The sequence below is a fragment of the Gobio gobio genome (genome assembly GCF_949357685.1).
Source record: "Gobio gobio genome assembly, chromosome: 1".
Taxonomy (NCBI): domain Eukaryota; kingdom Metazoa; phylum Chordata; class Actinopteri; order Cypriniformes; family Gobionidae; genus Gobio; species Gobio gobio.
In genome coordinates this window covers 66,447,549-66,463,218 of record NC_137097.1, presented here as the reverse complement: position 1 = coordinate 66,463,218, position 15,670 = coordinate 66,447,549, and the positions used below count along the sequence as shown (strand labels likewise).

The 15,670-nt window shown below is 41.1% G+C and overlaps 2 protein-coding genes across 2 annotated transcripts in view; both read right to left on the bottom strand.

Moving 5' to 3' along the window:
• Nucleotides 1–225: 225 nt before the first annotated feature.
• On the bottom strand, nucleotides 226–11,162 carry LOC307122848 (uncharacterized protein; the record flags this gene model as incomplete). Its single annotated transcript, XM_079811120.1, has 3 exons — nucleotides 226–1,031; nucleotides 1,230–1,467; nucleotides 11,076–11,162. 3 exons carry the CDS (start codon nucleotides 11,160–11,162, stop codon nucleotides 226–228), a joined length of 1,131 nt encoding a protein of 376 aa, XP_079667246.1.
• The window catches only part of LOC307138327 (uncharacterized protein), a 40,004-nt gene continuing 34,683 nt past the window's right edge, over nucleotides 10,350–15,670 (bottom strand). Inside the window, exons 13-18 of the mRNA XM_079836567.1 lie at nucleotides 13,246–13,488; nucleotides 12,841–13,098; nucleotides 12,080–12,394; nucleotides 11,752–12,000; nucleotides 11,582–11,665; nucleotides 10,350–11,290 (exon numbers count right to left, since the gene is read on the bottom strand). Coding sequence (XP_079692693.1) covers nucleotides 11,224–11,290; nucleotides 11,582–11,665; nucleotides 11,752–12,000; nucleotides 12,080–12,394; nucleotides 12,841–13,098; nucleotides 13,246–13,488 — 1,216 coding nt within the window. The 3' untranslated portion in view covers nucleotides 10,350–11,223. The remainder of the gene's footprint in view (nucleotides 11,291–11,581; nucleotides 11,666–11,751; nucleotides 12,001–12,079; nucleotides 12,395–12,840; nucleotides 13,099–13,245; nucleotides 13,489–15,670) is intronic.

Below are 15,670 nucleotides of genomic sequence, written 5' to 3'. Positions count from 1 at the left end.
TGTTACATTTACATTTACATTTAGTCATTTAGCAGACGCTTTTATCCAAAGCGACTTACAAATGAGAGCAATAGAAGCAACTAGAACGGTCAAGGGCTACAGTATGCAAGTGCTGTAACAAGTCTCAGTTAATCTAACACAGAACACACAACTTTTTTTTTTTTTTTTTTTATTTTTTTAAATAAATTAGACAGACAGAAAATGAATCGAATGGAATGTTAAGTGCTATTCTTGATTGGTTAGGTGCTGCTGGAAAAGACGTGTCTTTAGCCGTTTTTTGAAAATGGCTACAGACTCGGCGGCTCGAATTGAGATAGGCAGGTCATTCCACCAGGTGGGGGCAGTCCAGGAAAAGCTCCGTGAGAGTGATTTCATGCCTCTTTGGTATGGCACTACAAGGCGTCGTTCACTGGCAGACCGTAAGCTCCTGGAGGGTGTGTAAGTCTGAACAAGCGAGTTTAGGTATATTGGTGCAGAGCCAGTGGTTGCTTTGAAGGCGAGCACCAGTGACTTGAATTTGATGCGAGCAGCTATTGGCAGCCAGTGGAGATTGATGAAGAGAGGCGTGACGTGCGCTCTCTTCGGCTCGTTAAAGACCACCCTTGCCGCTGCATTCTGGATCAGTTGCAAGGGTTTGATAGTGCATGCCGGAAGGCCCGCTAGAAGAGCATTACAGTAGTCCAGTCTGGAGAGAACAAGAGCTTGGACCAGGAGTTGTGTGGCCTGCTCTGATAGGAAGGGTCTGATCCTCCTAATATTGTATAACGCAAATCTGCAGGACCGGGATGTTGCAGTAATGTGGTCAGTGAATTTTAGCTGATCATCAATCACAACTCCAAGATTCCTGGCTGTCCTGGACGGAGTTATGGTTGATGATCCTAGCTGAATGGAGAGATTATGATGAAGTGCTGGGTTGGCTGAGACCACAAGCAGTTCTGTCTTTGGAAGGTTGAGTTGCAGGTGATGTTCCTTCATCCAGGCAGAAATGTCTGTTAGGCAGGCAGCGATACGACCACCAACCGTGGGATCATCTGGTTGAAATGAGAAGTAGAGTTGAGTGTCGTCAGCGTAGCTATGATAGGAAAAGCCATGTTTCTGAATGACAGTTCCCAGTGATGACATGTAGATGGAGAAGAGAAGTGGTCCAAGCACTGAGCCCTGGGGTACTCCAGTGGCTAGATGATGTGACTTAGACACTTCACCTCTCCATGACACTCTGAAGGACCTACCTGAGAGGTAAGACTTGAGCCACTGGAGAGCAGTTCCTGAGATGCCCATCTCCATGAGAGTTGACAGGAGTATCTGGTGGTTAACTGTGTCAAAAGCAGCAGACAAATCCAGTAAGATAAGTACTGTGGATTTGGAAGCCGCTCTTGCCTGTCTCAGTGCTTCGGTAACCGAGAGCAGGGCAGTCTCAGTTGAGTGGCCACTTTTGAAGCCAGATTGGTTGATATCCAGGAGGTTGTTCTGTTCAAGAAACGTAGAGAGCTGGTTAAAAACAACTCGCTCGAGTGTCTTTGCAATGAAAGGCAGAAGGGATACCGGTCTGTAGTTTTCTAAAAGTGCTGGGTTCAGAGAGGGTTTCTTAAGCAGTGGGGTTACCCGAGCCTGCTTAAATGCTGTGGGGAAAGTCCCGGTGTGAAGAGAGGTGTTGACAATGTGAGTGAGTGCAGGAGTAACAGAAGAAGAGATGGCCTGAAGGAGGTGAGTGGGGATAGGGTCCAGTGGACAGGTAGTGGGGTGGTTGGAAAGGATGAGTTTGGAGATGTCAGCTTCAGAGAGCAGAGAAAAAGAGGGGAGCGTATGTGTGATGGTTGTTGAGATGTGCGTGTCGGTTTGTGGTGCGGAGAATTGGCTGCTGATGGAGGAGATTTTATTTGTGAAAAATGATGCAAAGTCGCCAGCTGTAAGAGTTGATGAAGGAGGGGGGGGAGGAGGACAAAGGAGTGAAGAGAATGTTCTGAAAAGTGCACGAGAGTCAGAGCAGTTGTTGATTTTGTTGTGGTAGTATGTAGATTTAGCAGTGGAGACATTAGCAGAGAAAGAAGCAAGGAGAGACTGATACAGGGTCAGGTCAGTAGTGTTTTTAGTTTTTCGCCACTTCCTCTCTGCCGCCCGGAGCCCAGAACGATGTTCGCGGAGAACATCAGACAGCCAGGGGGCAGAGGGAGTGGTGCGGGCTGGCCTGGTTGAAACGGGACAGAGGTTGTCCAAGCAAGATCAAATAATGTACTTGTTAGTTTTATAGAATTAATCTTTAATTTATACAGTCAAATATGCAATGTTATTTTGCATCTGATCAATTTCTGTACCTGAAAACTAATGTTAGACGTACCTGAAAAACCTGAAAAGCATAGTTTATTTTATTAGTATCTTTGCTCGATAGTATTTATTTGTGCTGCTGCTTGTATTTAAATGATTTGTTCTTATTATTTTCTTTATTTTTATTTGACAGTAGTCCTTTTTTCCCTGAACATAGCAAATACTGAACCGTACCGAAACGGTGAACCTAAAACCGTGATACAAACCGAACCGTGAGCAATCGGTACCGTTACACCCCTAGCGTAACATATGGTAGGGGGTGCCACAAAATGGAGAACATTTTCAAAGGGTGCCATGACTGAAAAAAGGTTGGGAAACACTGGCTTAGGCTACTATCGAAGAAGAAGAAGACAGTTGCAGCGGCAGGCGGGAGGAAGATGGAAAAAGTAGCGGGAAGTAAACTTCAAGGAGAGTATAGATGAGTGTGATGTGCGATGATGGATCAGGACGCTGACGGCCAAAATCAAAATATATTGTGTAGTTATAAACTCTGCAATGGTAATGTCAGGTGTGACCGCGCCTTTAGACTGTGGATTATAAATTCAGTTAACGTTAGCCGATTTACACGAAATGTTACCTGTAATGGCGTATTAAAATAATGTACTTGGTTATGTCTAAAATAGTTGTAGTGGATTTGAAAGTTTGCTGAATGATTAGCAATAGTTATGTGTGCTTTGGAGCTAACTTAACTGGTGGGGTGCAGGGCCAGGCTAGGTAGGATGAGAAAATTAGCTAACTTATCAAATAAGTGACTTTTGCATTATGTCTAACATTATATTTATTACACAACAAAAATGAACCAATCAGAAGATGGAGCATTTTCTATGTTCAGTCTCACCAGATTGGATTTATTCAGGTAAGCATTGCAGTAAAAGTCACTAAATCATTCATTCATACCAAATCAAGCATTCCAAACAACTTTAGTTTTTATTTTTGTATTATTTTGATCTTTTATTAGGTCGAACAGTCCCTCCTGGCCTGGAAGATGCCTAATATCATTCCAGCATACCCGCACAGGTGGGTTAACTGATGGGAAGAAAAAGATCATCACATGGTGATTTCTTGCATGTGTCTACTGTGTATTTGTCTCAAACAGATATCCCTTTGCTCTTGACAAGCTGGAATTGCCTAAATCCTTGATTGTATTCTTGGTGTCTATGCATCACAGCATTTTTGGAGAAATAAGTATATGTAAGTATTAAAATTTGAATCTGGCATACTTAAGTTTGCAGTTCAGCTGAAGTGTTTGAATATGCTGACAAAAGGTTGTTACTTACAAATATATATTCCAAATTATATTATGTTGTTGGAGATTAAAAACAATTTGACACTCATGTGTAACTTTTTCCTCTCTCTCTTTCCTGCTTATAGTTTTGGAGCCGCTATCTGAGAAGACATGGGCACATTTACGTTTGTGGACACGCATGCATCCTGGGAACGTTCTGATGTCAGTCAAGTTCTGAACAGGAACCAATCTTTGGAGAAGTTAATTTATCCCCAAAGGTGGACAAGAACATTGTGTTGGCTTTTTACAGACTTTTTATTTTTATGATCACTTTTACTTCTATGCTGTGGAAAAGATGTACATAGTACAGATATTGATAATAATCAGAAATTATATTAGATTAGAATGATTTCTGAAGGACCATGCGTCACTGAAGACTGGAGTAATGATGCTAAAGATTCAGCTTTGATAACTGGAAAAAATTACACTTTACTATATATATTCATATAGAAAACGGTTATTTTAAATTGTAATATTTCACAATATTGCCTTTATATTCCAAATTAATTATTTGGTGAGACTTCTTTCAAAAACATTAAAATGCTTAATGTGTCATGTTACCTAATGAGATTGTGTAAAAACTGTTTTGTCCTGTGTTGGACATTTCCTTTTTGACTGCTTAATTCTATTGTTATATTCTGCATTGAATTTAACTGTTGATATTTCATTATAATATATATATATATATATATATATATTTACAATAAAATTAACAACCAGTGACTTAAGATTCATTATTTTCAAATTCTAACGTTTTGTGTAGGATTTTAGGTACCTTTTTAGTGTAGCCAAGGATGGCACAAAATATGATAGTTACACAAGTTTACACATCTTTGTGTTCACATTTTCTGACACATTTACTGTGTTGCTTGAGTTAACATTAACACAAAACTAGTGGCCCTGGAGCTCACCCACAGATGTGTTAAAATTTAACACGGGTTGTGTCATTTTTAACACATCCTTTCTAAGAGTGTAGATGAGTGTGATGTGCGATGATGGATCAGGTTGCTGACGGCCAAAATCAAAATATATTGTGTAGTTATAAACTCTTTTTTTTAAGTTTGTGGGTAAGAATCGTGTTTAAAAAAAATCCCTTATTTTGTGGATGGATTCTGGGAAATCTCCCTTATTTTCAATGTTCAATGTTGACAGTTATGCTCTACGCTATATTGTGTACATTGACCTCACTCACCGGAAGTGATCGCGCGCTGAAGGCTGTTGGACATAGTGGGGTATTTGAGGTAAAAAATTATATAATTACTGTTAGGTTTTTTGCACAAACCGATCGTTTCGTGTCTTAAGACATCAATGTGTCGTCACAAGCCGCAGGGTTTAATATGGATTTCTCTGTGCATGTTTTTTTTTAACTCTCATAGATTTTGTTACCAATCACGTGCATTATACGACAGACAGACTGCACTGGTTGGAGTTAAACATCTTCATTTGTCTTCTACTGAAGAAACAAAGTCACCTATATCTTGGATGCCCTGGGGGTAAGCAGATAAACATAAGATTTTGCTTTTTGGGTGAACTATCCCTTTAGTACTTTTTCGGGTAACACGGCAAACCTATGACTATTTATTTGCCTCTAACGATAAGCATTTCATAAAAAAACTAAAAAAACATATACAGTACATTCTTAAGACAGCAGGGACATCAACTCATAAACATCAATAAATGTGTCAATCAACAAAAGATGAACTCTGAACATCACACAACAAGAAACAACAGCAGCATAAAGCCAGCAAAGAAAAAAACTATTCTATTTTATATATTCTATAAATGAATTCATGTAGCAATGCATGCTGGGAACACAACAAATCTGCAGCATTGTTGCATTGTTCAGATTCTCTGCTAAGCTAGTTGGACAATATTGTTGGTCTACAACATGCCTGTATCCTACTATCTGTGACTCAAAAACAATGAGCTGCTTCTGTGTCAAGCATGAACCTCATTAAGCACTGTGTTTTTTGTAAATTCAGAGTACCATACAGACACAGTCCTTTTCCACATATACATACACCAAAGCTAAGAAGAAAATGCACAATATGAGCAAGCCAGTTTGTGCTGAAACACCTGCTGGGTCTCTGAAAGCAAATGAAGGTTGTAGAAGACTTTAAAAACAAGCCCACAGCAGGTCAAAGTGGAGAAGCTGAATAATTCATTGAAGAGACAGTCAGGACTCTGCTTTCCCAAGAGCTAAAGACAGACTCCCAACAAATGGTGGTCGAACAAACCACAAAATCTCCAGATAAATGTTTGTAATTGAAAACGAGAAAAGATGGAAATAGGCGAGCGCGGGGCACAACCTAATGCGGGGTTAGTTGTAACACGCATATTTTAACCCTTTCCACACATGCCAGAATGACGAAACTTAGTGTATTTACTAGTTGCCATATCAACATTATTTAGAGAAAAAATAGCGCCAAAATTAAATTATCTCTGGAAGATATTACTGAACGTTTATTTAACCATAGCAAAAGTAAATTTCTTACTTAAGTTTAGTTTTCATCTCTGTTTTTTTTGTGTTTATTTAAAATAAGACAAATCCGATATTATTTTAATCTTAAATTTGTTATTTAACAGTTGAGCTAGTGCTTTAATGTTGATCTAACTAACAGAAGACTCAATCCGTGGTTTAAATCCCAGTTGTGCAGGAGGGGTGTGTTGTAACACTGCGTTAATGAGCCCCTATTAGAAATATGCCATTATATTCTATACTTTTATGAATTCTTTTGAGAAACCATGAGAAAAGGGTGAATAATGACTGAGAGTTAATGTTCAGAAATGATTAATTATTACCATGTTTTGAACTATGCTGTTTAGCTGTATTTAGCGATGTGTTTGTAGTCAAACTCAAAAATGCTTATGTTTTTAATGATTAAAAAATGCCATTATTTTATTTAAAAAATTTAATAATTGTATTTTGTTGACAAAATATTTTAGTTTGTCTTGTATATTTTTTTGATTATATCAGGTAACACAAGCTGTCATTTGGTCATGTTACATTGTGCCCCACCACATGTTACAATGTACCCCACCTAAGGGGCATGTTGTCACATTTCACTTTCATTCTTTCGGGGTAAATCAAGAAAAAAGTATACACTGTAATGAAACAAAACCACATAATTGTACTAGACATGTGTGCTATTAATGTGGGTAAAAATAAATACTCTGAACCCCAAGTGGATTTACACAAACTGAGAAAGTCAAAAAGCGTTAGGTTGTGCCCCACTCTCCCCTACATCAGTTCACCAAGAGTACGAACTTGCCATTTTAGTCCAATCATCATTGCTGTGTGTTTGTGTGTGTGTGTGTGTGTGTGTGTGTGACTCATGTGGCTCAAACTGAATCTAGTAAGATAGGAATATCAAGTAATAGCCTAAAATCTATTTGTATACATTCACTAAATTGCCAAAAGTATTGGGACACCCCTCCAAATCAGTGAACGCAGGTGTTCCAGTCACTTCCATGGCCACAGGTGTACAAAATCAAGCACTGGGCATGCAGACGCTTCTACAAACATTAGTGAAAGAATGTGTCGCTCTCAGGAGTTCAGTGAACTCAAGCGTGGTGCTGTGATAGGTTTCCACCTGTGCAATAAGTCCATTCGTGAAATTTCCTCACTACTAAATATTCCACGCTCAACTGTTAGTGGTATTATAACAAAGTAGAAGCAATTGGGAACAACAGCAACTCAGCCAAAAAGTGGTAGGTCACGTAAACACAGTGCACAGAAGTCACCAACTTTCTGCAGAGTCAATAGCTACAGATCTCCAAACCGCCAGATACAGTGGGGTAAAGCACGCCGCCACTGGACTCTAGAGCAGTGGAGACGTGTTCTCTGGAGTGACGAATCACGCTTCTCTGACTGGCAATCTGATGGACGAGTCTGGGTTTGGCGGTTGCCAGGAGAACGGTACTTGCCTGACTGCATTGTGCCAAGTGTAAAGTTTGGTGGAGGGGGGGGGGGGGGGGGGGGGTTGGGTTATGGTGTGGGGTTGTTTTTCAGGGGTTGGGCTTGGCCCCTTAGTTCCAGTGAAAGGAACTCTTAAAGGTGCTGTATGTAAGTTTTTCACTTTAGTAATACCATAATATGCTTGCAGATATGTAGGAAACAAACTAAATTCACCTACTTGTTTCTCAGAAAAACAATGCTGTTTGTGTTCTGTGTCGGAATGTCAGTAGCCATGGAAGCCAGCAAACAAACTGGGTCAGAGATCACATACCCGACCTAAAAATCCTCAGGATCCATCTAAAATCTCTATGAACGAGAGCATATTAAAACACAGATAAATCAGCTCATCAAAATACAGTGTGGATTTCATTGTCAATTGCGCTCGCTCTTATTGCGTGTCCTTAAACTGGCAACCCGCATGAGCATAGAGTCTGATGAGGAAGCGGGGGAAACAACGATCTCCAATATTTTGAATTTGGACTGCAGTACCCATTTCAACCACTAGGTCAATCCAACATACCACACCTTTAATGCTTCAGCATACCAAGAGATTTTGGACAATTTCATGCTCCCAACTTTGTGGGAACAGTTTGGGGATGGCCCCTTCCTGTACCAACATGACTGCGCACCAGTGCACAAAGCAATGTCCATAAAGACATGGATGAGCGAGTTTGGTGTGGAGGAACTTGACTGGCCTGCACAGAGTCCTGACCTCAACCCGATAGAACAGATTTGGGATGAATTAGAGCGGAGACTGAGATCCAGGCCTTCTCGTCCAACATCAGTGCCTGACCTCACAAATGCACTTCTAGAAGAAATGGTCAAAAATTCCCATAAACACACTCGTATTTATATACACTATAGCAGTATAGTATTTGAAAACTGTTGTAACTTGTCAGTATGTACCAATTCACATACTTGTGCACTATTCTATGCCTTTTTAGCATAAATAATGTGAGTATAGTGTTTGTTCACACTTTAAAAAATAAAATGGTGCACTTCAAATACCCGGATGACGCGCTTGATGCTCTGAACTGTCGCAGCTTTCCCTCTGCAGCCAAAGTGGATGGACTCTGATGCTGGAGGACAAAATAACCTTCATACACCGGACAGCTGATAGTGCACAGCGTGTCATTTGGGACCAAACTTTAATATTTTCTGTGAAATTTCTCTATAAAAACATCCTTTCAGAGCATTATGGAGGCCAAAAAACTTAAATCTGACATTAATCTGTCAAGTGCTAGTCAGATTGAAACTGATCCAGCTCTTTATGACCTTGTCAAGTTCTCAAGGTGTTTATTGTGCATCAGCTTGTTTCTATAGCTACAGACAATACTGTATTTTATGAGTACGCCTAATGAATCACATGGCATAAATGACATAAAGCATGTTAACCTTTCAGCTGACTGCCTTTAATGATTATTCACTCCTTACAAATGACTGTCGCCTAGAAACCGAATATTTGCATAAAAATGCAAGTTTTGTAATATGATCTTATGTTCCACAGAAACGGATGACTCACAACAGTCTTTCCCAGTTTGAATGTCAGGATACTCCAGACTCCAGTTACGTTCTCCATAATGATGCCTGGAAACAAATGACTTTCAGCTTAAATAACAGCAACAACTCCTTTATTTACTGTTCATCATTCATTCTGCTCAAATGTTGCTGGAATGTGTTGGATTTAGAGAAAACTTTTCAACGATAATATTTTGTGATTTCATGAATGAAAAAGTACTTTGCTGGTGTTTAAGTCCAGTATCTTGTACATGAAGAGAGATAAAATTAGTTAAAATGATGCATAAAATGAGCTTTTTAATTGATCTTCTAATAAAACAAGACTTCTTAAAATCTACAGGCTATGAAGTTGTTACCCGCATCAGGGCTGGGATGGTAAAATTTAATGAACCACTATTGCCTGCACTGTAGAATAATAAAAGAAATGCTGTGTGAGACAGGAGTTGCCTACTGGCTGCAAGCTCCGGCAAAGTTCAATTAACTCTCACTCTTATTCAATGTATTAACAACAATAACTTTACAGAACAACAACTACTAGTTTTACATGCAAGTCGCCATTTTGTCTCTAGTTCACGCCATATTGGCTCGAGATAGCAAATCGAGTAATCGAGGATCCAGTAGCAAAATATACATTTAACTCGCTTAAACGTTCTCATTCAATTACAATCAACATATAAAACACTTTAGAAACATTAATCAACTCTTTTCATGAGTATTTTCTCTCATTTCAATTCAAATTCACATGACATTCAGGTAGAACTAGATTTTAAAACAAAAGCAAGTTTGACCTACTCGCCTAACTAACCATTAACTAACTAACCAATCATTTCAGTGGCAGGAATGAGGTAAGTGTGGTTTCCTGAGTATAACGTCTCTCTTGTATTCTGTCTGCAGTAAACACTCGAGTTCAGGCAGTCAAACGGTTTCTACTCTTCTTCATGATGAAGAGGAGAACATCAGGTCATCAATGGTGTAAATGCATTACTTTATGTTCTTCAGTGTGGATGTTTTCATGTCTGTCTGCTTTCCATTCTTGGTGTGAATTATCTTGGCTCTCATTATTAACAAATCATCACTGCCCTCTACTGGAAAGATGCTGGAATTAAAGCATCAAGTTGTCAAAGCTGCAACATTTTTCTTTAAGTATATCAAAAGTATTTTTCCGTATTCACAAGGATTTCTGCCAGTATTAGTTAATACATGCAAAGCTCTCTTTTTGTTTTTAGGAATATCGTGTCTTGTAAATAAAGACTCTGGATTCATACTGTGTTTTAAGTGCTTTACTGAAAACTCTAGAACAACATTACATGCATTAAATCTATCTGGCCTTTTCCTTCTGGTTCCCCACTCCCTCTAGTGGCATCATATCGCCAAAGCCAACCTATAGTTACCCAGCAATAACCCCACAGGTGAAGTGTGTAATTCTAGCATGCACAAACAGATCTGCAAAAATAAAAGCTATTAAACACTCTCCCTAATTTATTTAGGACCTTAATCTTAAAATAATGTTAGTAGCCTGGTCAGTGTTGTCATGTCGGGTTGGTTGAGATGATCAAACAAGCAGTGCAATGTTACACACGTCACATTAAAACAGTTTACATCTAAACTGTTGCCAATTGTGAAAACGTGCCATAAGCACAATGCAAGGCTCACATCCAATGAAGCACAAAACATTTTTACATACAGCGATTAAGTAAGCTCTCGCTCAAGGACTGAAAGATGCAATATTTAACTCCAAAATGTACTAAAATAGACCACCAATTAATTTTAGGTTTTGATATATGGCACTTTACAACTGGCCTGCATAAAACATGGTAATGCCTCAATAGCAAAAACACTACACTGAATGAGTGTGCTGAAAAATTAACCCTGTTAATTTTTTTTTTTTAATTATTACAGTTAGTATATTTACTTTAGAAGCCCTAAAATACTAAAAAGAAAAGAAAAACTAAAACTGTCACGAAACTAAAACAAAACATGAATGTGGTTTACAATCTGCTGGCTAGATTCATCTCTGGGACTCTGATGGGCAGATTCTTCAAAAGTGTTCACACCTGTTCCCTTTATCATGAGCCTCATCTCTCTAGATCTGCATTGGTTGTTTCTCCTGCTTGTTGATTCCAGAGAGAGTTTATTGGCATCACCAGATCTCAAATCGTGGGTCTGTGAGGAAGAGCTCTCTGGATTCAATTCTGTTGTTGAAGAGCCTACAGAGATACAAACACACATTGATATCAGCAACAGCCAGCTGACACAAACACACCATCATGAACAGAAATCAGATGTGTAAACATATAAATTGTGTCAATGTATTTTTTTCTAAATGGATGATAAATTGTAGTAGATGGCAAAATAAATGCATGCAAGTAAAATGGACTTGTATAAAAGAGAAAGCACTTCAACTTATTTTTGAGACTCATGTCTGTTACATACTAAGGAAGACTTCAGTTCAAATAACTTTAGAAGGGAATGTGATTCTGTGATGTTCAGACACACACCTCACTGTCTTTATGTTACTGTTGTGAGAGACGATACTGTAGATTTTCTGAGCCCCAGCGTCAGTGATGCTATTGCCACTAAAACTGCAGATCAAACAAACAAATCAGACAAAAATATTACATTATACTACAGATTATAGTTTATACTTCTTTGTTTCTCAGTCACTCACTCCATGTTTTGTGCTTTGTGGAGGTTTGGGAGCAGCAGATCCAGGCTGTGATCAGTGAGACGGCACTGACTCAGATCCAGTTCAGTCAGTCCTTCAGAATATTCCAGAACCAGCACCAGACCTCTACAGACCTGCGGCTCCAGATGAGTCTGACTGAGGTCGACCTCGCCACCCAGAGCTCGAGAAAGAGACTCGGCTTCCTCACACCTCACATGAGCCAGAAACTGAAGCAGCAGAGATTTATCACAGCTGAAAGACACAGAGCAAGAGATGATTATAGATAATTTAGTCTGTTTGTGTATGAATGTAATGGGTTCATGTTTCTCACCAGAGTTTAACAGAATGTAACACTGGGAACAGCTGGTCCAGTCCAGCTGTGTTAATGTCACAGTCCTGTAGATTCAGCTGTGTGTGTGTGTCTCTGTGTGTGTGAGCTCTCTGAATGACTGTGCTCATCACACGGCAGTCCTCAGTGGTCAGATGTAGAGTCTCAGAGTCTGTGTTTGCGGTCAGATCCAGAGCAGAACGGCAGGAGAAGTCCAGCTTGTGCTGCAGGACGGAGAGCAGAAGTGCTGATGCCTCCTGCTGGACATCAGAGACACTGCAGCAGTGAAGCATCCTCAGTAACAGCAGCCGGTCAACACTGAACACAGACAAACATCAAATCAACACACATTCTGTACATCTCAGTACCAGCTGAAATTCATCTTAAAACACTAAGTATGGATGGAAAATTATTTTTCCAGTACTTTTGAGGAAGAAGTTAAAAATTGATGACAATTTAAAAAATGAATTCAAAAAGCGTCTTTTTAGAGGCACAATAAATGCAATACAATACATTAACTTAAATACTTTACATATTAAATAATGTAATAGTTTTTTTTCTACAAAATACAACTAACAAAACAATTTGTCTTTAACTAGTTGCAAAATAATGCAACCCTTCCACAAGGCTTTGATATCACACAAAAGCTACAGAATGTAACAAACTGACAGACTTCAGGCAGAGAGAAAGAGAAGAGAGAAATAAGGAGATTCTCATTTGCAGCCTTCACTTTGAGAAGCACCCATAGAGAAAAGCAGCGAGACCTGAGGCGGGAGACATGTCTGAAGAGAGGCACAATGCTCTCCAGCTCTTCCTCTGGTATGGAGGTCCACAGCAGGTCGAGTGAAACCGCAGTGCAGTGCTGGAGTGTGAAGCGCAGGGCCGCACAGTGGACAGAGTCCAGCTCTCGGCTCTGAAGGCTGATGTAGTTCTCCACTGAACTCAACAGACTGGACACAAATCCAACAGAGCCGCTCTCATAGATCTCTCTGATCACAGACAGCATGAAGGTGGAGCTCATCCTGCACAGACATCATACAAATCATCATGACTAAATCTTGAACTTTTATCATTTATTATTCAGTTCGAGATTTATGTGAAATAAGAAATCCTATAACATTGCCATTCATTTGGAGGTTTTTGAGATAATAAATTATTGAGGAGTTTACCGTTTGAACTTAATCCAGTTCAGAAACGGCAGAATGCTTCTGATGTTGCATTGGTTGTTGCTCTTTCTGAAGTCCACAATGATTAGTTGAATTCTGTGCTGCAGGAAATAGTGAAGTTCTTCCCAGCTCAAGGAACAGGAAGTCAGATCTCCGCCCACTTTCTGCAGGAAGTGCTGAGTCAGTTCTTCTTCCTGAGCTTCATGGACACATTCAACCAGCTTCTGGAGACTCTCTTTAGATGGTCTACACATATAGAATTCACGGTTATATTTTTATGCCATGATAAATATAAAGTACTAGTGGGGGCGAGATGAAGCCTTGTGAAGCATTGGGTGCGTCTCAATTCTATTTGTGCATCCTTGTTTCCTTTCATAGCTTCCTTTCCTTGTGTCTTATCCCCACCCCTTCAGGATGCGAGGGAAGGACGCAAGGAAAAGATGTGAGGACGGAGGAATTGAATCAAGTGAAATTATATACTGTATCCTCGCTCCCATTAGTGTCACTTCAAAGCAGGATTCTTGAACATTAGAGATAACTATTTATATTGTCATAGTTTCAACCTCCACAAAAAACCCCACATTTGTCCATATTTTATTTAATATTACCAGTTATTAACAACAAATTATTCCCAGTTATTAACTGCTTTTGTTGTATAGTATTACAGTTTCTTTAATTTTCTTGTGTTTTGATATAATTCTGCAACTGTCAGTTCCCTTTCATTCAGTCACTACGACGTAACATTAGTGACTAACGAATGGGGGTTTCGCTTAGAAGCCTATCACTTTCGAGACGTAAAAAAGCACCCAATTGCGATGAAAAGCCATGGGCATGCGGAATTTACATAGCGTAACTCGTACGCTAGAAGTACGCTAGCGATCTAGCATTACGTTTCTGCTTCGGAGCCAAGAACTCTTCACTCCTCAAGCCTGAATCTGATCTCTGTCAGCCTTCGAGACGAGTAGCCTTCCAGTGGCGTTGGTGTATGGCACGTTCCAGTGATCACATATTGCCTGCCTGCAGATCTGTGCAGTGGTCTGCTAGTCAGCTGGTGTGTGTTTCCCTGGGCGCTTCTGCAAGGTTTTCCTCTCACAAAAGAGCTTGCACGTCCTTTTCAGGATGTCTCACCCCGTGTGCTTCTGGGTGCGGCCGATCGTTGTTGCCTTCCGATGGGCACAAACACTGCCTGGTATGCTTGGGCTTTCAGCATGCCCAGGCAGCGTTTGTGGATGAGTCATGTTCTCACTGCGGGAACATGACTATCGCGGTGCTGCGGTCGAGACTCAATGAGCTTCGTGCTGAAGTGAGAGTCCCCTCTGCCACACCCCAATCTACCGTCTGCATGAGAGGCGGTACTTTGGCTGGTGGCCAGGGTGACGGTGTGGAACAAAGCCCCGACCCTCATGCCTCGGGCCACGCCCCCCTCTTGCGCACCGCAACCCGCGAGCGCTCAAACGGAAGCTGTGAGCCCGGCTCCGGCCCCCCCGTTGGGTTTGTCTGGAGCTCCGGAAGATGACGCAATGTCGGTCGCTGCGTCACAAGGTGGGCTAGAGTCCTCAGAGGATGATGACTCGGCTGTGCTGCACCGCCTTCGGGTGTGCCAGCATTGCCCGAGTCGGACCCGGAGCTGACAGCCATGCTGTCTCTGGCAGCCGCGAGCCTCGGGTTGGAGTGGAACCCTCCGCCCCGGGTTGAGCGTTCGCGGCTGGATGGACGGAGCTAGCCTGAATGAGAGGACCGCGTACTGATATGCCCGCCCCTCGAAAGCAAACCGTAGAAACGGTCTGTGTCGAGGTAAAATGGAGACATGGAAGTAGGCGTCCTTCAGGTCGATCGCTGCAAACCAATCTGCTGGACGAACGCATTCGAAAAGGCGTTTCGCTGTCAACATCCTGAACAGAAGCCTGTGAAGGAATCGGTTCAGGATGCCCAGATCCAGGATTGGGGCGGCGGCTAGAGGGTACACTGGGGTCCCCCAGATTGAATGGTCTGTAGCGATGCAGCTGTGTCCGCAGAGCACTTCGACTTGGCGTGGTGACCCTAAGCACCCCTCCAAGGCCTGTAGGTTCACATCTACCTTGGGGTCGAAGTCCTACAGAGCTGCGGGGCAGGCCGCCACTTCTTTGCATGCCATGGCAATCCTCCAGGCCTACCAGGCCAAATTGCTGTCGGAAATGCCCGAGCGCGGAGCTGATCCAGGGCTCGTGGATGACATTTACATTTATGCATTTAGCAGACGCTTTTATCCATAGCGACTTACAACTTGGGGGTACAATAAGCGATTGGTCGTGAAGAGTCGAGTAAGCGCAACAAGTGCCTGAAAAATTTAGTCTGTGTACATTTCTCAGTGTAGCACAAGCTAGAGTAGGGAGGGAAAGAGGAGGAGAAAGAGGATTTTTTTTATTATGAGGTTAAGTGCTCACGGAAG